General features: G+C 36.3%; 1 protein-coding gene across 1 annotated transcript in view; it reads right to left on the reverse strand.

Moving 5' to 3' along the window:
• LARP1B (La ribonucleoprotein 1B) overlaps nt 1–21,647 on the reverse strand; it is a 38,347-nt gene that overhangs the window by 7,660 nt on the left and 9,040 nt on the right. The window contains 15 exon segments of the mRNA XM_032223768.1: nt 3,111–3,217; nt 3,501–3,520; nt 3,523–3,543; nt 3,546–3,594; nt 3,596–3,711; nt 4,444–4,558; nt 6,241–6,609; nt 7,281–7,450; nt 12,276–12,450; nt 13,959–14,103; nt 14,629–14,797; nt 18,667–18,810; nt 18,918–19,064; nt 19,232–19,403; nt 20,373–20,432. Coding sequence (XP_032079659.1) covers nt 3,111–3,217; nt 3,501–3,520; nt 3,523–3,543; nt 3,546–3,594; nt 3,596–3,711; nt 4,444–4,558; nt 6,241–6,609; nt 7,281–7,450; nt 12,276–12,450; nt 13,959–14,103; nt 14,629–14,797; nt 18,667–18,810; nt 18,918–19,064; nt 19,232–19,403; nt 20,373–20,432 — 1,979 coding nt within the window.

Here is a 21,647-nt window from a genome sequence, read left to right on the forward strand (position 1 = left end):
ACATTAACAGTAGTCATTTCACAAAACGTAATGTTAAATTGAACTTTCAGAATGAGCATACAATTATGTCATGTTTATATGAATGGGGTTTTTTTCCCATCCTACCGTGTACAGTTCTTGGAGATTGCCTGGCAAAGCCTTGAGATTTTCTTGGCAAGGTCTTTCACAAGTGGTTTGCCATTTTATCATCAGGGTTAAGAGCTAAGAGAAAGTGACTTTGCTAAGGTCATGGCTTTGTGCCTAAGGTAGGAGTAGAACTCATGGTCTCCCAGTTTCTAGCCTGATATCTTACCCTCTACACCAGGGGTGTCAAACTTGCAGCATGTGGGCCAGATGTGTCATGTGCTGGCCATGCCCACCCTCAGTTTAGTGAAAGAAAAAAAAGTGACAATACGTCACATGATGACGTGACGCCATGAGTTTGACATCCCTGCTCTACACCAAATTGGCTTTCTATGTGAGCATTTACCTGTGCCAAAAAATGCTAGAACATAGAAAGCTACTATCAGTAATATGGTTACATGAGAAATATTTTTCCCCTTTCCCAACATGGTTGCTTTCCACTCATAGGGCACACTCAACTTACAATCATAATTTAGCCCAGAAATCATGACAATCATTAAACAGGTCACACACCCAATTTTTATAACCATTTTTGTGAAAGTCATTAAGTAAACATCATGGTCATTAAGCAGATGTGGCCTTTAAATAAGTCCAGTTTCCTCCATGGTTTTTTTTTTTTTTTTTTGCTGGAACCTGAAGTAAATGCTTGAAACCAGCAAAATAAGCCAAAAATCATAATCATGTTTCCACGGGATGGTGCAAATGGATCTATGTGTGCGCTGGTTGCCAAGCTCCAAAATGAGTCCACGTGACTGCATCTCTCTTTCTCTCTGTCTATCTGTCAGAACTTTGAAAATAGCTTATAAGTGGCAGTGGAAACATCTGTCATAATTTCTGACAGTCACTAAGCAACTGGTCATTAAGTGAAGACTACCTGTAATATTTTTAATATGGGAAAACTTTAGGACAAGAGTCCCCAATCCCCACATAGTTGGGAACCAGCAAGCACGCGAAGATTCATTTGTGCATAAGCAGGATCTAGACTGCAGGCAACCATTGACCCCCGCCACTTCTGCTGCCACCATCGCCCCCAGTCTGTGAACCTAGAAGGGTTGGGACCATTGCTTTAGGATACAGGTGTCAAATTTGTGGCATTGTGATCATGTGATGCTTCGTCACCTTTTTTCCCTTTGTAGAGCTGGGATGGGCGTGGCCGGTGTATGATGTGTCTGGCCCGTGGGCCGCTAGTTTGATACCCTTGATTTAGGACATGCTATCAGTTACCTGTATTCTATCACAGCATACTTCTCTAAAAACTTTTCTGAACATCCAAATCTATTGATTTTAAACATTTCAAAACATTAAGGTTTTAATTATATAATATTTAATCATACAATAAATAAATGAAAAACAATTCTAAGTAATAAACAAAGTACTTATAGTTCTGTATTTGATATATTTAATATATTTGCTTTGCCAACTATAAGAACTCATGAGAACTACTTTGAGATAAAGGCTATAAAAATCTTAAAAGTTAGTCTGCTAGTCACTGACTGTATTTAGTGGTTAGTCATATGTTCTATTCAAGCTATTATGTAACCTTTTTCTTGAGATAGCTCATTTCTTTCTTACTTTGATTAATATAATTTTAGATAATATTTATAATCAATCAGATTAAAATAATTCATGAGTATTATTGCAAGATATAACACAAGCATAATAATGAAAAAAAATATGAAATGGTTTAGCAAAAATACAAGTTTCCAGAACACGGGCCAGGTGGGGGGGGGGGGGGAATTCATGTGGAGGTTTTTAAATTTTCATTGGAAAACTTTCCAATGCAAATTAGCATATGCATCTAAAATGTGCGCCATCATCAATTATATGGACTGGGAAATTTTCCACTGATTTTTGCAATTCACAGTAGCTTGATAAAGACTTTAAAATAATTATAAATATTTTAAAATTAATAATACTTATTATAGCCTTGATTGCTGTAGTTACCAAGTTTGAAACTAATAGTGACTTACACAAAAACAATTCCCAGAAAACCCTGAAGTATATACAAGAACAAGATTCTTGAATGCAATTAATCTGTGACCATTGTGATATTGCATTAGTTCCAAACAAAATGAAAATGTTTGATCACACTGATTATAACTCAACTGCCACCTTCAAAATTTCTGATACCAATGAACTTGTAATGAAAATCAATATCTATAATCATTTCATTACAAAATAACAACATCCATAGCTATGTGAACTAGTTATAGTTCACATTCTCCTTACATAATTTATAATCACAAGCCATCGTAAATTTTATGTTACAAATCTCAAATATTAATATTAGAGTTTGTGGAAATTTATTTTTTACTTTGGTATTTTTTTTATCCAGGAGGTGATGTACAGTTTTGTTAGTTTTACTTTAACATTCCTTTACCTTAACAATTGATAAAAGTTGTGTAAAATGTACTGGTGCAGTGGATGGGGTGAGATGTTGGCACTTACTTAAATGTGCAAGGTGATTGGGGGATTTAACATCTATTTTTCTTCATTTCTTTAACTGTTCTGGGTGAACACAGCTTTTTTTTTACAATGTTTTGTGGAGTGTCCATGGGACATATGTGATCAATGCAGAAAATAATTAATTTTCTTCTGTTGTGAAAAGCATTTTAGAAATAAGTGATAAGTAAGGGGGAAAAAAGAACCAAAGAACCCTTTACCTGTTTGTATACCTAATAGTGTAAATTTTCAGTCTTTTAAAGAACACACCAAATGAAGGGTGGAAAAGAAATTAACAAATGTCACATTTCATTTTTACTAGTTTTATAATGGCCACAGATTCAACTGGGGAAATAACACTCAAACTTATTTCTAGCAATATCCTTGGTCAAATCTTGAATATATTTTTGATTATATTGCTTTTAGATAAGTCACATCTTCCACTTTTTCATATTTTGAAAGACCAAGTAATTAAATTAACTTCATCAGTGATTATAAGAACACACACAAATTAAGACTATCAATACATAATAAATTATTTCTACCTTATGGAAGATGTTCTTGGTCTGTGATCCTTGGAATCCATTACCCAGCCAACATGGCTTTCTAATGGAGGGTTGGTACTATGCCGTGTTTTTCTTTTCCTTCGTGTCTGAAATAAAATATAGCATTATATTTCCCTGGTGTGACTGGAGCCACTTTTCTGAAGAATCAGTCTAATTAAAATCCAGTTTCATAAAATTTCACTTTACATATCATATACATTATGAGGTCATAAAGTTGGTTATGGCTGACTACACAACTACTAGTCTTAACCAATGCATTTCAAAAGAGATTTAGCAGCTTTGACCTAGCAAGGAATGTTTCAAAAACTGCTCTCTGGAGGTAATAGCAATAATTAACTATGATCCAGAAATATATTTTGTTTTGGTTACCCCAACATCAATAATTCTTGCTCTTTAACCACAGGATAGAATCTGGTGTTTTGTTAGGATCTTGCAGTCTTGGTGTACGAGGTGTTTTAGGTGTTTCTGGTAGGGTGAATTCCAGGAGATTCAGGAACAGCTGTTGGCAGTGAGCGAGCCATTGTTGTTGGAGGTATTTCCTGGACACCAAACAGTTGAAAAGCCAGCTCTTCAGTAACATCTGATTAGAAACACCATATGATTAATACATGTATGTATACATGTTTGATCTCAATAGCACTGTTCTATTTCACTGGGCCCATTTTATTATTCTTCTCTATTTTGCATGTTTCTGATATCCTTTATATATTCAACTTTTTTCATCATGTGTAAATATATCACCAGATATTAAAGTTTAAATTAAATTAAGTTGAGATTAAATTTAAAAAGAACAAAATAGATAATGAAAATTACAAAAACCATACATTTATTACTTCACATTTATGTTCTCTAATTATGTACTACCATGAAATATTCTATGTACCTGCTGAAGTGAAATGCAGCTTGTGAAAGTTTATGCCTTTTATAAAAGTTACAATTGGAAGATATTCTTATTTTTTGATAACCAAAAATTAACATAGTTTACCTCCTATTTTATCTCAAAATTGTTTGGTAGTAGCAACAGGCTTATGAAAAATTCTAATTCTTTTTAACAGTTCAAAGTAATGAAAACCAAAACAAATTGGTTTTGATAATTGTTTTGTAAGAAATTATGAAATATTCAACCAAGAACCATTCCACACATATATTCTAAATACATATATAGCTCTTGTAATTGAATGGGATACCAATTAGTAATAGCTCGAACACCATGTTAATATTGGAGAAAAGATTAAAATTTTACCCATATTTTACCATACTGAATTGTCATTTTGATAGTGTAACTTTTTTTTGTAACATCAGACATACATACTTTTTGAAGGACGAGGAGAATCATCCTGATTTGAATCCATTATATATTCAGGAGTAAGACTGTCAAATTCCTCTTTGCTGATGAGATGTAACTTCTTAAAATTTTCAACTTCTTGCTGAAATGTGTAAAAACTTTACTATAACAATAAAAATAGCGCATAGGAAAAATGCAAAATAAACAATACATTTAATGCTAATAATATTTACAGAAATATTTATATTTCTACAAAATAAATTTAAAATATGAAATAATTATTCTACCCAGCAACAGAGAACTGAAATACTATGGTGCTCATAATGATTGAAGTTTTCAGTTTTTTCAAATTCATATACTATGCCCTCAATATAAAATCATTCATATCAATCAAATTACTCAAAATGTAGTATTAAGAGAACACTTAGACAAAGGCCTGACCCTCTTAATTATCCAAGAAAAAAGAAATATTTCATAGCTCTTGTCTCCCATGATCCTCTGAAATAAATACATATTTGGTTAAACAATATTATTGTCAATGAAATAGTAATACATCATTTACATGACTACTTGAAAAAAAAGCTTTACTATGAATATTCAAAGCTGTGTTTTAATTTTCCATTCAGTTTCAAGAAACTAATTTGACTGAGTTTTTATTACCGTATTTTCACGACCATAAGCCACACCGGATTATAAGCCGCAGTATCAGTTAACGTTAATTTTTCAAACTTTTTCCATATATAAAGCGCACCGGGTTATAAGCCGCACGTTTTTTTTGCAATTACTAACGAAATCGCAACCTGCCACTCCTCGCACTCCGCACTACATGATACACGCCCCCCACCGTTCCTCCAGTAAGGTCGGGGAGGCGTTGGGCAGAATTGGGAGGGAGATTTTCAAAGAAGCGCACCAAATATCTCCCGCGAACTGAATCGGCTTTAATAAAGCAATTACCTGCTCAGCTTTAGTTCCCTTTGTGAAAGTTAGAATCCGCAGCTTGAACCCGAGAAACTATTAATCCTTCTCCCATTAAGCGCTATTCCATCGGACCTCCCCATTAAAACCAATCGGAGGAGAAAGCCTGGGCGCTGGGGAGGGAAACTGCTCAGACGGTGGAATGGATGGGAGGCGCGAACGGAGAAGAAAGCCTGGGCGCTGGGGAGGGAAACTGCTCAGACGGTGGAAGGGACGGGAGGCGCGAACGGAGAAGAAAGCCTGGGCGCTGGGGAGGGAAACTGCTCAGACGGTGGAATGGACGGGAGGCGCGAACGGAGAAGAAAGCCTGGGCGCTGGGGAGGGAAACTGCTCAGACGGTGGAATGGACGGGAGGCGCGAACGGAGAAGAAAGCCTGGGCGCTGGGGAGGGAAACTGCTCAGACGGTGGAAGGGACGGGAGGCGCGAACGGAGAAGAAAGCCTGGGCGCTGGGGAGGGAAACTGCTCAGACGGTGGAATGGACGGGAGGCGCGAACGGAGAAGAAAGCCTGGGCGCTGGGGAGGGAAACTGCTCAGATGGTGGAAGGGACGGGAGGCGCGAACGGAGGAGAAAGCCTGGGCACTGGGGAGGGAAACTGCTCCATATATAAAGCGCACCGGGTTATAAGCCGCACTGCCGGTTTTTGATCAAATTTTAGGATTTTCAGTGCGGCTTATAGTCGTGAAAATACGGTACTTTGATTTTGAAAGTTTTCTTCCCAATCTTTACTCATGACTAGAATTTGTCAGATTCTTCAAATATATTTTTATCTACTGTGCTGAAGGGTTATGGTATTAGCAGCCATATTTATTAAATTACATTATATTCATCGTTCAAACTCATAATTACCTTCATAGCAATACAATCATTTTCACTTGGCTCCATCCACAAATCCTGTTCATAATAGTATAATCCATCATTAATAACTTTGGCAAGTTCTGATGTAATTTTTGCACGTGACACATGGTTGCCAGTTCTATCTCCTCCAGGATGTTTTCTCATATATGGTGGGGTCTGTGTCACAATCAAAATCTTATTTAAGTCTTGATCATCTATTTCATAATCTGAATCACTTTCTGACCATTCTGTGAATGTATTCTTCCTGCCTTCTATTTGTTCCATCTCTTCGTCAAACAAAAAATCAAGTTCTTCTTGTTCTTCAGAAGATGGTGGTGGCAGTTGTTGATTTGTCAATTCTTCACGTCCAGACCCAGATTCCTGAAAATGACAAAAAAATGTTTATTATTCTTGCAAAAATAAAAATATTTATGTGGAGAAATAATAGATCAATTATCAGCTGAAATAGCAATTTTAGTATTCATGCTTAATAAAATAAAACAGAACAAAATGTACAAATGAATGAATTTAATTAATTTAAATATGCCAGTATTGTGGCCAGTAGATTCTAGATATTATTTTCTTCTTTTCCCAAAACTGCATTGACATATGATCCGCAGCTGCCATTTTAATATACATTTGCTTTCCAAGAAGCAAACAGTTGATACGTGTAAACCTAACTGTTGTCCAGAGAAGCAATTAAACACAGTTCTTTCTACCAATCTATTCAAAGAAGAATACCAGCAATGAATGATCAGTTTAACATAAGTGGGTACATATGCATATAATTCATTATGTCATGCTGTATTATCAAAACTGATCTTTGCTACTTTTTCTAATTCCCTTATGTAATGTCTTTTTCTTAAATATGGTATCTCAATCTTTCAATAAGACAACCATAGTAAGTTAGATGTATAGACAAAATATCATGGATATATTATCTGGGAATCATGTCTAAATATGACCTATTTTCTCTAGACTTGCTCTACATTAACAGGAGGGATTTTTTTAAAAAAAAATACAAATATTAAAATTAACATTTTAAGCATTACCTTTGGCTTAACTAAGTTGGGACGATGTCTTTTTTTAACTTCTATCCAAGGTTCAGAATCCAAATCCGGGAGGCTTGTAGATAATGCTTTGGATATTACTTCAAGATTGCTTATTTCAATGCTTTTCTTAGTATTTAGACTTCCTATTCTTGGAGAACTTGGTGCAGACTCTAAAATGGAAAAAATGTTTTTCTGTGCTTTGAAAGATCAGCCCATTTTTTGTTATCAATCAACATACTTCTTAATAAAATTTATATACTTTTTGCTCTTGTGACTATAAATAGTGTAGAAATATCTTAAACCTCAAAGAGATAAGTGATGATTGTATAGATTCAGTTTTAATTTTCTTATATACAACAAATAATGGCACCAAGGATAAAACAAAATGAATATTGACGTTTTCTCCTACTTTATATCTCATAACAGATACAATCCAAACTGACACACTGAATAAAGTCATGCAGATTATATTGTAGCTGGGAGCATGTTTTAAATAGTGTGTTATGGAAATATAAAACCACTAGCCAAATAAACTAGTACTAAGTATATGATATTTGTTCCAGCTAGCTGCAAAAGACACACACAATCTTGGAATTCCTTCTTACCCTATAAGGATCTTGTAAATCATTAATATCGCATCCTGGACCATGTGGACAGAGCCAAATATATGGCATCTTCAATAGCAAAGGTGGAGGTGGGGGGTGTTATGGGGGGTGTTATGGACAGAATTGTAGGTAGGCATAATTAATTTCAATTCTTAAAACCTTGCATTTTGTAAAAATTAATCAATAGCAATAGCAGTAGACTTATATACCGCTTCATAGGCCTTTCAGGCCTCTCTAAGCGGTTTACAGAGAGTCAGCATATTGCCCCCAACAATCTGGGTCCTCATTTTACCCACCTCGGAAGGATGGAAGGCTGAGTCCTGACTTAAACCAAACATTTTAAAATACAATACATTCTATTAAGAACTGCAGTATTAGCTCGTTTGAAAATATTCTTTCTCTCAATTGCCTATTTTTCTAGCACATAAGACAAACCACCTATTGCATTATTCTCAAACTATACAACACTGTCTTTCAAAAATAATGTATGGCCATCAAACATCCAGTGTTCAAAAATCTATAAATTTCCCTCTTTTCACTATTAAATGATTGGAATCTAATATTTTGAAATTTTAATCTATATGAATTTTTAAACATCAGATTAAAAGGGTGGGATATAAATAATATTTTCATAAACAACAGACAAAGCAAGGTAGTACCTTGCAGTACCTCAATGATCTTATCTAAAATATGAAGCTAAATAGAGACAGGCCCGAAATACTTGGCTGAGACTACCAGGAAATCTGAAAACTATAGATTAAATTCCAAAATTGAAAAATATCCTCAAATATTGCAATGGCAAACCATTTCATTATTATAGTCAATGTAACGGATGGATGTGCCCTTATAAGTTATTGGGGGCAGAATTTGAGTTAAGGTTTTTATCTAATAGAAACTAGACAGAAGAGGGTTCAGCAATTTTTTGTCAGTCACAAACAAGGACATTTGGGGATTTTTTTTTCTGCTAGCCTAGGGAGCTTTGGGAGAATGAAGGCTGGAACAGAATTGGGAATTTCTGAAAGGCAATCCATTTCCCTAATAATTCATCCCCAGCCATCACTCTGATGAACCCCTAATTCTTACAATACTGTTTAATGTCTATGTCTAGTTACCCATGTAGTGTAGTTGTGGTATTATTATTTGTCATTATCTTCTTCACTCCCCCCTTTTATTGGTATTATTATTATGATAATGATGATTCTGTTGCGTTGCATGTACCCTGAATGCTTCTGTATTGGAGACTAATTATTTGCGTGTCAAATCACTCTTGGCCAAAATTCAGTTGAGTTCAGTTTAATTCAATTCGCCCAAACTGGTAGTGGAAATTGTGGGTGGCCTTGCTCACCCACTCTGGCTCTACTGCATCCCATTTAGGCTCTTTTTTCACCAAAAGTGCATGCATGGAAGGCTGTGCTGGTTTTGCTCACATGCATGCTAACACTCACATTTGCGAACCGGTAGGAAAGATAAGTGAATACCACCCCTGATACTAAGCAATATTACTTGGAAAACAGCTAAAAAGGAATATGAGGCAGAGATTCAAAATTTTCCAACAATGATCTTTTCTGGGTGAGCTCCTGTCCTCATCCCAGCTCCTGTCAACCTAGCAGTTTGAAAACATACAAATGCAAGTAGACAAATAGATATCACTTTATTGGGAACGTAACAGCACTCCGTGATATCATTCTGGCTACATCACCAGAAATGTCTTCAAACAGCACTGGCTCAATGGCCTTGAAATGGAGATGAGGACCACTCTCTATAGTCGGCAATGACTAGCAGAGTAAAATCCACAAGGATACCGTTACAAAGACAAGGAGACTGAAAGCACTGAGGTGCCATTATTAAAATGACGATGAGATGATTGTTTTTGAGACCTTAATGCTCAATACAATTTAGCTTTTCCTACTTGAGCTGTTGCTAAAACCAACAGTCCATCCCACAAGGAGAGTTTCATATATTAGAATCTAGGGATGCATCATGAAAACAGCATCTCTCTGCTACTGATCCCTTCTTATTTTACTTCATCCCTTATTATATATTAGGATTTTTGTTATTCTTTCTGGATGGGTTGTTTTTTTATACAAGAGGTTGTTTTTATGATGTGTCTGATTGCTAACTACTCAGTGTCTTTAAAAGTAGGTGGCGTACAAACAAATAATTAAGTTTATAGTTATGCTCAGAAACTAACATGTGGAAAGACTTGCTCTAGCTGGAGCAATTCCTTTAGTCTGATCTATGAAGAACTCTAGTGTTTTCTTCCTTTTTTGCTAACCTAACTCTGCCCAAAAGCTCATACAATAACTCCCTGTATATCACCCAATACTTAAAAAGGCCTTAAGGGTCATCAATCAAAACTCCATAGAGACAATTTGAAAGTATGTTTATTTTTCTCTTAAAGTCATTTGCATAAAGGAAAGTTTTTAGAAAGCTGGAAATTTTGATTGTTCTGATTGATACCATGGCCTCTTTTATATAGACATTGCTGCTTAAAGATAAAGGGCAAGAAAATATAGCTTACAAGTTTAGTTATATTTTCCATTTTCTATTTCTTCAAGAATAGAAGTAGGGGAAAAAATTAATGGAAGTAAATTGAAAATCGAAGCAGTAATGGTCAATAGTAGTTTATAAATTTTCTGTCAGCCTCCACTTTGCTGCTGCTTCAGCTGCCATTGAAACGGGGAGGTGGGGCATGGTATTTGGGAGGGGACTCATTGTTGTGCTGGAGGAAGATTCTAGATTTTGAACTGTCCACCTTACTGCGCATGTGGAGGAGGAGTGTTTCCCGCCAAGGCCAACAGACCAGCATTCCATCCTGGTGATGCCTTTCGAAGTTATCTCACACCTGACATTTGGGAGAATTATGATTGGACTGTGCACAGGATGCCAAGGGGAGGGGAATGAATTATACAATATATTCTTCGCTTTCGCGCCTAAATATTCAGACTTAGCTTAGCTTCTATTCATTTATAATTAGTAAAAGTACACTTGATTTCTACCAATGGAATCCTGTGGTTTTCTTTCCTGATTTTTGAATGAAGAAGGGCTGACAATTTAAGCTAAGTCTCACCTCCACCCCACCCGGAGCTACAACCTACCGAGGGGGGTGTCCTCACAAGAAGAAAAAGAATGTCTTTGCATGTGAGTGATCAAGAGGAAACTGAAGGGGCGGCAGCAGAACCATTTTTAACTGAAAGGCTGGCTGGACTGAGGGTGGAAGAGCCTACTGTTCATCCCTGATGGACTTTGGGTGTGGGACAAAAAGAGGAGTCGGAGGAGTTGGATGTGGGAGTCACGAGAAGGAGACCAAAAAAAAAATCAGCGGAATGGGGTGACGCTGGGGAAGAGGATTACAAATTGTCCCACGCTATGAGACTCCTCGAGGAAGCTTGGTCCGAACGCAAAAGCCGTGGAAGAGCAGTGGAAAGGGAGCAAGCTGAAGAGTTTGAGCAAAGGTACTCCATGCACAGGTTAAGGGGGAGGGAGAAGAGGCCGAGGGGGGTTGGGAGCAAGGAAACCCAGAACCAGCCTCCCCCCGCAGCTAAGGCCGCTCAAAGAGTAGGGGGGCCCCCAGGCGACGCCGGATGGCAAAAGTCCCTCCCTTAACAGTAAAATATGATAGTGATCCCAGGAGTTTAGGGTTGTTTATCCTACAGGTCTGGAACTATATGGAGATTTATGGTCCGGATTTAGAAACTGATGATATGAAAGTGAGAATGGTCTTACTGGCATTGGAGAAAAAAGTGGCTGAATGGATGGTGGGCTTACACCAATGCAATTCCCCTCTCCTGAGGAATTTTAATGACTTTATGGCTGCAATGAAGAGGAGGTTTGATGACCAGCTGATTGAGAAACGCGGGAGGGTGAAATTTATGGCCCTGAAGCAGGGAAATAGACCGGTGGCTGATTATATTCAGGAGTTTCAACAGTTGTCAGCCTATATGAGGGGATGGTCAGAAGACGCTTTGTTGGATCAGTTCGCTGGGGGATTGAATGAAAAAATTTACCAGCACTGCGTTAACAGACACCTTCCTTGCCGGGTGACTGTTTGGTATGAACATGCAGCAGATGTTGAACTAGATTTGACCAGACTTCAATGCATGAAAGAGGGAGAAGCGGAGAAGTCGCCCCCCCCCCCCATCAGATCAAAAAGCCCCCCTCCGCGCCAAAAGTGAAGGGAAGGGAAGCTTTGCCGGCAAAGCCAAGCCTTTCACGTGCTTCTGCTGCGGGAAGGAAGGCCACCGTGCCGTGAATTGCCACGTTAAAATGGCTCAGGCCGCTCCATCCCCTCCCAGAAGAGGGCTGACATTTTCATTTGCATAAAAATGGGATATCTGGGTCTTTAAATATACAGCGCCTTAAAATACAATTTGAATTAAAAACATCTTACCTGTATGTGAACCAAAAATCTGCCCTGGTACGAACTCTGGACAGTTAATAAGCTGAGAAAAATCTGTGTGTGGAAGACAACGTGGAGAGGGACCTGGAATTGGCCATTTTTCTGGTTCTATCCTTTTCCTCATCTTCTGATCTACTATTTCTATTTCAGTACTGTCCTTTAAGGCCTGTATTATACAAATACACATATTAATTAACCTGCATGTAAATAAAAAGCAGTTGTGCTTAACACTAGGACCTTACCTTTGATACATAAAAATTACAAAATACAAGTTACTTAACTTCTGTTTTGATAGATAAATATTAATGAAGCCAACAATGACCTTTGCATGATGGTTTGTTTTGTTTTCACTTCTCAAGATGGCCTGATTTTCTGAATTTTGCAAAAATATGTTAAATTTCCATTTGGAAACAGCTGACTTTTCCCTGAACTGTAAGCAATATTTGATGGGAAATTCTTTTTTAAATGAAATATGTAATGGTCTCAGTCCTGGTTTCTACAAGTAATCTTTGATAATACCTGTGTATAAGTATATATGAGTTATGACAGCTGTTCCACCTTTCTTCTCAAGAAGTCTCTTTCCAGGTTTTCTACACTAAAATAATACTTGCTAAAAAGAGTTAAAATGTTTAGCTTTCACTTAACACAAAATATAAGTTATGTGAGTAATATATGAGTTATGATAGAAATTGGGGCTGGGATTGCCATCACTAAGTTATATGATTGTAAAGCATGTCAAGTGACTACATTGCTTAGCAATAGCAATGAAGGCAGTCCTGGTTGCTGTCGTTACCCAAGATCTGCAGGTTGTTAAATGGAAAGCCCAAAGAAGAACTTGGGTGCATGCATGTGAGCACGGGGAGGCCCAGAGAAGGAGACGTGTATGTGTATATGAGTGCAGGAAAAAAGCAATTGGGTACACACATATAAACACAGGGAAATACAGAGAAGAATGACTTAGGTGTAGTGTGAGGAAAGATGGCATGGTGCATGGGAAGATCAGAATAGGGACTTAATTGAGTGAGTTGTGATCTTTCCTGCCGGCTTCCTGCTGGTTATCGTTTCCACTGATTTTGCTTGTGGGAAATTGGCAGGCAAGGTCATCAATGGTGATCAAGTAACTGTGGAATTTTGCAATCATCCTAAGTGAGAGCTGGTTGCCAAATGCCTAAATTGTAATATAATTGTTGGAGCACTGCAAAGGTTTGAACTCTGAGGACCAGTTGTCATGTCAGTCCATGTTCAGCACCATCACAACTTTGAATGGATGCTACATGAGTAGTCAGTAAACAAGAGCTACCTGACAATGAAAATTATGATCTTCTATAATAAGCAATCAATATATTTAAATAGTGTTCTATTTTTTTATTTTTTTACCTTATATGTTGGAAAAGTTAGACTGGAATTTTCTTTACTTAGGCCAGATTTATTTTTATTTTTTAAATTTGTTTTTAAATTTATATGCCATCCATCTCACTCATATAATTTTTATAAAAATATAAAGTGTAAATTCATTGTTTATTAAAAAACAATTGTTTTAATCTTTAATTCAATCCATCTATTTTAAATGCAAATTGAAATTCCAGAAAGTGTCCAAATAAAAAAAATTGTCAAAATGTTTTTAAAGGTGCAAATGTAATATACATTTGTTACTATTTAGAAATAATGATTTACCTCTAATATTAAGTTTACATTTGTAGTGAGAGCTTGCACACGATGGAAGCTTGCAATCAAAGATATAGGCAAGAATCCTTGCTGGTCCATCTTCCTTCTCAAGAAGAAGTCTCTTTCCAGGTTTTCTACACTAAAATAATACTCACTAAAAACAATTAAAATGTTTAGGTTAACACAAAATAAGTTTGGGGAGCCCTTGTCCTCTGAAAACTGATTAAATGGACTTTCTTCAGTATCAGTTTTTGATGTAATTGAGCATTTAGATTTTTATTCTACTTTTATTTGTATATTATTGAATTATAACTATCTATGCATAAAAATATTCAATTAGTTTTGCAGTTCAAATACAATATAGTAACTAACCATCAAAACCTCTTTAGAAAAATGTCTTATATAATGACAATTTCAAATTACAGTGTCATAGATATGTAAATTTGTAGACTATAATGCATAAGGTAAAACATACTAAAAAAATTTGTAGCATGAAGAGTATCACGTCTCATTTTTCTTAAAAATTCACAGTGAAAATGCTTAATGTGAGTAAAAGAACAAACACTGATTTCCAACCAATGCCACTGATACATTAAAAAGCTAAGGTTTTCAAAGACAGTTTATTTAAAGTTTGGCTTCCTCACTCCTCTGTAGCACATACATTAAGCAATCTACTTACATTTGGCGTTTAATGTATTCTTTAAGCAATGTTTCATCCACAGAATACATCTGCACTCCTGTTCCATCATCATAATAATACATCATATTAGTGCTAAGATCTGGCTGAAATGGCTGATCAGTCCTTTCACTATATTGTTCTCGGTAGCCATACGAATAGTCATGGTTCACTTCAAAATTAGCAGAAGAGAAAAGTAGATTAAGTAAATGTACTCTTGAAAGCTTTAATTGATTCAATGGGTGAAAGGAATCACAGAATATTTGTACTAATGTAAATATTCTTTCTTTTTCTGTTGCTAAGTGTTAACCCTGACATAATGTCATTGTCAACATAATCAATACATACATCTCCAACTATTCCTCTTATTCTCAGAGGGTAAGGATTCTTTTACTAACTTCCTTAAATGTATATTACTCAATTCAGTTTCATGGCTTGGCTTATAGTAGAATAAAGTTCATATGGCTATTTAACTGGTGGTGGTGGTAGGGAATCAAGATTTCTGAGCATAGAAAAAGTGGGACATTGAATACTTTTGTATATCAATAATAATTTCTAATTTTGTTTTATTATAATATTTAAGTCTGAATGTCATTACAAAAACTCAGGAGGATAGGAGCAATATGAATCTCTGGGGGATATCATTTTATACCCAACTCTTCATTCCTAAAGACATTTTACATACTATTATTAGTCTAGTATCCATAAGTTTTAACTGATTTACTGTTGATATGTTCTTGGCTTTTATATCTCTTTCCTCAAATGAAATGTTACAAAGTCTTCTTCAGAGTCTGGGCAAAAGTACAAGGTTGCAAATTAGATATTCTGAAGGAAAAATTACATTCTTGAGATATTAGAATCAATTCTCTTAAATCACACTTGCAAATGTTCAATTTCCTATAATGTCCTATTAAGCAATAGATTATAATTGCTTGTTACGCGAGCCAGGCACTCTGTCTGTTCACAAATTAAAACAAGAAAGATTCTGGAAAAGATAATCAAGCAACAAATTAGCGAACACTTAGAAGTAAACAAAGTTATAGCCAAAAGCCAACATGGGTTTGTCAAAAACAGATCATGCCAGATTAATCTTATTGCATTCTTTGACAAAGTGACAAAATTAGTGGACCAGAGGAATGCCGTCGATATAGTTTACTTGGACTTCAGTAAGGCATTTGATAAGGTAGACCATAACCTACTAGTAACTAGATAAAGTAGAAGCATCACCACCAGATGGATTCGTAACTGGCTGACCAACTACACTCAACGTGTAGTCCTCAATGGAACAGCATCTACATGGAGGGAAGTATGCAGTGGAGTACCCCAAGGCTCTGTTTTAGGTCCAGTACTCTTCAACATCTTCATAAATTATTTGGATGAGGGAATAAATGGGGAACTCATCAAATTTGCAGATGACACCAAGCTGGCAGGAATAGCCAACACTCCAGAAGATAGGCTTAAGATACAGAAGGATCTTGACAAACTTGCACATTGGGGCCTATCTAATAAAATGAAATTCAATGGTGAAGAGAGTAAGGTTCTACATTTAGGCAAGAAAAATGAAATGCACAGGTACAGTATACAGGTGAAACTCAAAAAAGTAGAATATTGTGCAAAAGTTCATTTACTTCAGTAATGCAACTTAAAAGGTGAAACTAATATATGAGATAGACTCATTACATGCAAAGCAAGATAGTTCAAGCCATGATTTGTCATAATTGTGATGATTATGGCTTACAGCTCATGAAAACCCCAAATCCACAATCTCAGAAAATTAGAATATTACATGCAAACAATAAAACAAGGATTGTACATAGAACAATATCGAACCTCTGAAAAGTATAAGCATGCATATGTACTCAGTACTTGGTTTGGGCACCTTTTGCAGCAATTACTGCCTCAATGCGGCGTGGCATGGAAGCTATCAGCCTGTGACACTGCTGAGGTGTTATGGAAGACAAGGATGCTTCACTAGTAGCCTTCAGCTCATCTGCATTGTTCGGTCTCATGTCTCTCATCTTTCTCTTGGCAATGCCCCATAGATTTTCTATAGGGTTCAGGTCAGGTGAGTTTGCTGGCCAATCAAGCACAGTAATCCCATGGTCATTGAACCAGGTTTTGGTGCTTTTGGCAGTGTGGGCAGGTGCCAAGTCCTGCTGGAAAATGAAGTCAGCATCCCCATAAAGCTCATCTGCAGAAGGAAGCATGAAATGCTCCAAAATCTCCTGGTAGACAGCTATGTTGACCCTGGACTTAATGAAACACAGATGATATGGCTCCCCAAATCAACAGACTGTCGAAACTTCACACTGGACTTCAAGCATCTTGTAGTGTGTGCCTCTCCATTCTTCCTCCATATTCTGGGTCCTTTGTTTCCAAATGAGATGCAAAAGTTGCTCTCATCAGAAAAGAGGACTTTGGACCACTGAGCAACAGACCAGGTCTGTTTTTCTTTAGCCCAGGTAAGAAGCTTCTGACGTTGTTTGTTATTCAGGAGCGGCTTGACAAGAGGAATACAACATTTGAAGCCCATGTCCAGGATCCGTCTGTGTGAGGTGGCTCTTGATGCACTGACTCCAACCTCAGTCCACTCCTTGTGAAAGCCCCCAACACTTTTGAATGGCCTTTTCCTGGCAATCCTCTCCAGGCTGCGCTCATCCCTGCTGCTTGTGCACCTTTTTCTTCCACACATTCCCCTTCCACATAACTTTCTATTAATGTGCTTTGATACAGCACTCTGGGAACATCCACCTTCTTTTGCAATTACCTTTTGAGGCTTTCCCTCCTTATGGAGGGTGTCAATGATGGTTTTCTGCACAACTGTGATGTCAGCAGTCTTTCCCAGGATTGTGATTCCTACTGAACCAGACTGAGAGACCATTTAAAGGCTCAGGAATCTTTTGCAGGTGTTATGGCTTAATTAGCTGATTAGAGTGGGACACTTTGAGCCTAGAATATTGCACCTTTTCACAATATTCTAATTTTCTGAGATTGTAAGAAAATTTCATGAGCTGTAAGCCATAATCAACACAATTATGACAAATCATGGCTTGAACTATCTTGCTTTGCATGTAATGAGTCTATCTCATATATTAGTTTCACCTTTTAAGTTGAATCACTGAAATAAATGAACTTTTGCATGATATTCTAATTTTTAGAGTTTCACCTGTAGGTGGTACCTTCCTCAATAGTAGTAACTATGAGAGGGATCTTGTAGTCCTAGTGGACAACCATTTAAATATGAGCCAGCAGTGTGCAGCAGCTGCCAAAAAAAGCCAACACAGTTCTAAGCTACACAAACAGAGGGATACAATCCAGATCATGTGAAGTGTTAATACCACTTTATAATGCCTTGGCAAGGCCACACTTGGAATACTGCATTCAGTTTTGGTCGCCACGATGTAGAAAAGACGTGGAGACTCTAGAAAGAGTGCAGAGAAGAGCAACAAAGAGGATTAGGGGACTGGAGACTAAAACATATGAAGAATGGTTGCAGGAACTGGATATGTCTAGTTTAATGAAAAGAAGGACTAAGGGAGACATGATAGCAGTGTTCCAATATCTCAGGGGTTGCCACAAAGAAGAGGGAGTCAAACTATTCTCCAAGGCACCTGATTGTAGAATAAGAAGCAATGGGTGGAAATTAAGCAAGGAGGGAAGCAACTTAGAACTGAGGAGAAATTTCCTGACAGTTAGAACAATTAATCAGTGGAACAGCTTGTCTCCAGAAGTTGTGAATGCCCCAACACTGGAAGTCTTTAAGAAGATGTTGGATAGCCATTTGTCTGAAATGGTATAAGTTTTCCTGCCTAGGCAGGGGGTTGGACTAGAAGATCTCCAAGGTCCCTTCCAACTCTGCTATTGTATTGTAAAACCCTAAGCCCATTTCAATTTGTTATTTATTTTTACAGTTTATAAAACTAATTCATATAACAAGCCATGAGTTGGCATTACGTTATAAGCAACCCATGTAACTATGGCTAGTTTTGCAATTTAGTATGTTCAATACCATTCTTTCTTAATAATTTTCTATTTCCATACTTCGAGGATTTCCTCTTCCACGTCCTCTTCCTCTTCCCCTGCCTCTCCCTCGTCCTCTATAAAATCCTCTAACGCTGCCACCTTCACTTCTCACACTCGAAACTTCATCATGATCTTCTCGCTTTTCCCGATCCCTTCGCCAGCCTTTTGGAAACAGAAGAATAAAGTTCTGCAGTTACACAACTGAAGTTTCCATAGACAGACATCAATGACATATGCAAGATAAACCACCAGAATTTTAAGTGACATACTAGTTCTTGCCTCATTGCGTCTGTTGTTGTGAGGCACAAGCTTGCTGGTTTCTGGCTGGGACCTTGAACTGTTCTGAGATCCTGGCCTTTCTTGGTTATCTGGCTTCATATCATCTAAATGAAGTGGTACCCATTTATGCTTATTACCTTTAAATATAAAATATAAAAGTATAATAGATCTAATACAATCATTTCTAAAATATTACTTACAATTAAATTCTAATATATACACAGAGAGGACATGTAGCAATATTCTCAAAATATTTACATTTACTATACTTAAAAACTATAGATAAAATTTAGTCCAGACTAACCTTTTTTCTTTTGATTGTTAATTGGACAGTCATCTTCACTAACAATTTCTCCATGAATTTCTAGATTTATCTCCACATTTTCCTTTATTTTATTGGTATTTTTCTTTTCATTTTTTTCTTCTTTCTCTTTTTTTATTGGAGCTCTTTTATTCTGATTACTTACATTTTTACACTGTAACAAAATATTAAAGAATGTAAGAATTCCATTTTAAGCATATTCATATAATTGAGGCCTTTTAAAATTAATATTTTTAATAAAATCCTATTTTCTTCCATCTTTGTGTCCCTTATTAATCAAATGACCTTATTTCCCTTATTTACCAAAGGTAATTTCCACAGAGTACCAATTATTATTTCTTCAAATCTGCTTCAAATATGTTCTATGAACAGTATTTTAATTTTCTTCGCAGATACTAGTTGGAATAAGATCCATTTTTTTCTTTACATATGGGAACAAGATCCAAAGAGACACTTGTAGGGTCTTGCATTTTCTAAACTAATAATTTCTTACCCATTTATGTTCACTTCTAAAACAGACGCTTGAGCTATCTTGCTAAGAAAATGCCAGTGACCAAGGTCAGCAATAGAGACTAGCTACAAAATGATTACAGAAAACACTAATTTTTTGTAAGTTTTAATTGTCCTTGTTAAGCATGGTTGAAGCTTCATCAATTATCTTAAAGCATACCAATTCTTTTATTTTTATTTATTTATTTAAAAAAATTATACAGCCACCCCATCTTATAACCAATTCTGGGTGGCTTCCAATCAAAAATAAATATGATTTTTTATTTCAAATATACTTTCACAATAAATACATCATATGGCTAATGACAACAAAGTATACTATAGGGAAAAAGAAAAGTTATCACTATGTAAGTGTTATTGTTGCCATTTAAGATTTTAAAAAATAAATAGTAGAGTTTTCCACAAAGTGAAAGAACTAAATGTTCTGTGATTAACTAAAGAAATAAAACTATGAATATTCTAGACAGGAAAGATTACCAGTAGATTGTTATGAGCATCAAAAAGTATATATTCACACTTTTCTAGAAGTGTAGACAAACAACTCCTTCTACAATGACATATAAAACTAAAGCTCTGGTGCATTTCCCCCCGCCCCCCCAAAAAAACCCCTTACCCCAGAGCTTGCAATTTCACTTGGTGTTGGCCAGTTTGTTGCATCATTGAAATAATCTCCCTGCAGCAATAAAAAACAGCTTAATGTTCATACAATATTTATTCAAAAACAAGCAGAAAAGTATTCATAATTGTCAATGTAATCATACTATAGAAACTAGTTTACAGATAAAATTATTAATAACTGCCTTCACTATTACAGCAGGATGACAAGATGCATAGAGCAAATACAGGTACTCCTCACCTTAACAACCATAATTGGGACCGGCAACTCCATCGCTAAATGGTGCGTCGCTAAATGAAACTTTAAGGTCCATGACATATTTACAACCTCATTCTGCCACAATGGTTAAGCAAATCATCACCCATGGTCCTTAATTGAGACATCACATGACCAAAATTGTGATTTTACTGTTGGCTTCTCATTGACTTTATTTCATGGAAGCCACCTGTGAAGCATGCAAATGACAATCACATGACTGCAGGGCTCTGCAATAGTCATAAACACCCACTGGTTGATAAGGCCCTTTCCAGATTTTGACAATGTGACTGTAGAAATGCTGCAATAATTCTAAGTATAATGTAGCCTTACTGTGTAAGATTATATCTCTTTAAAAACATATATCTAAGAAGGAAAAGGGTCAACATGGAATTTAAGATCAGAAATGAAGCAATACTTAAAACCTGAAACAGCGTTTGAAAAGGCATGAATTCACATATTTTCTACATAGATTTTGGGGGTGGGCAGGATTGAATTAATTTTTCTAAATCAGTACTGCCGCAGTAATTTAGAAAACAATGCCACAGTAGATGTGGCAGTCAAGTCCCTTAAAAACATACGCAATTGTGAATCACAAAAAATTATATTAATTACAACATTTTTATTTCTTCATAAGAAAAAAAGCCTATTAGATGAGAATCAAATACCCTGAAACCAAGTGTAGCCATTCTGAATGGTGTCATTTTCTGACTGTTCCGAATATAACTGATAAGGCATTTGTTTTCTATTTTATTTTGTTATCTTTTTTTCAAAATGTTTTTTATATCAAATAATGCAGAATTAGAGACGAGACACACACTTGTTATTATTTTAGACTGGAAGGAATTAAATGACACATTGTGACTGAACAGCATTAAAGCACATTAGAGAAGAAAAAACAGTTTATCATCTGCTAGACTGCCTAAAAAATTACTGGGTTTATTCCTCCTAGCTGACAAAACAATTTTTCGCAATTCTGTGGGCATGGCTATGGGTGTGTGTGTGACTGCGTGTGCA

This window comes from Thamnophis elegans, chromosome 9 (assembly GCF_009769535.1).
Source record: "Thamnophis elegans isolate rThaEle1 chromosome 9, rThaEle1.pri, whole genome shotgun sequence".
Taxonomy (NCBI): domain Eukaryota; kingdom Metazoa; phylum Chordata; class Lepidosauria; order Squamata; family Colubridae; genus Thamnophis; species Thamnophis elegans.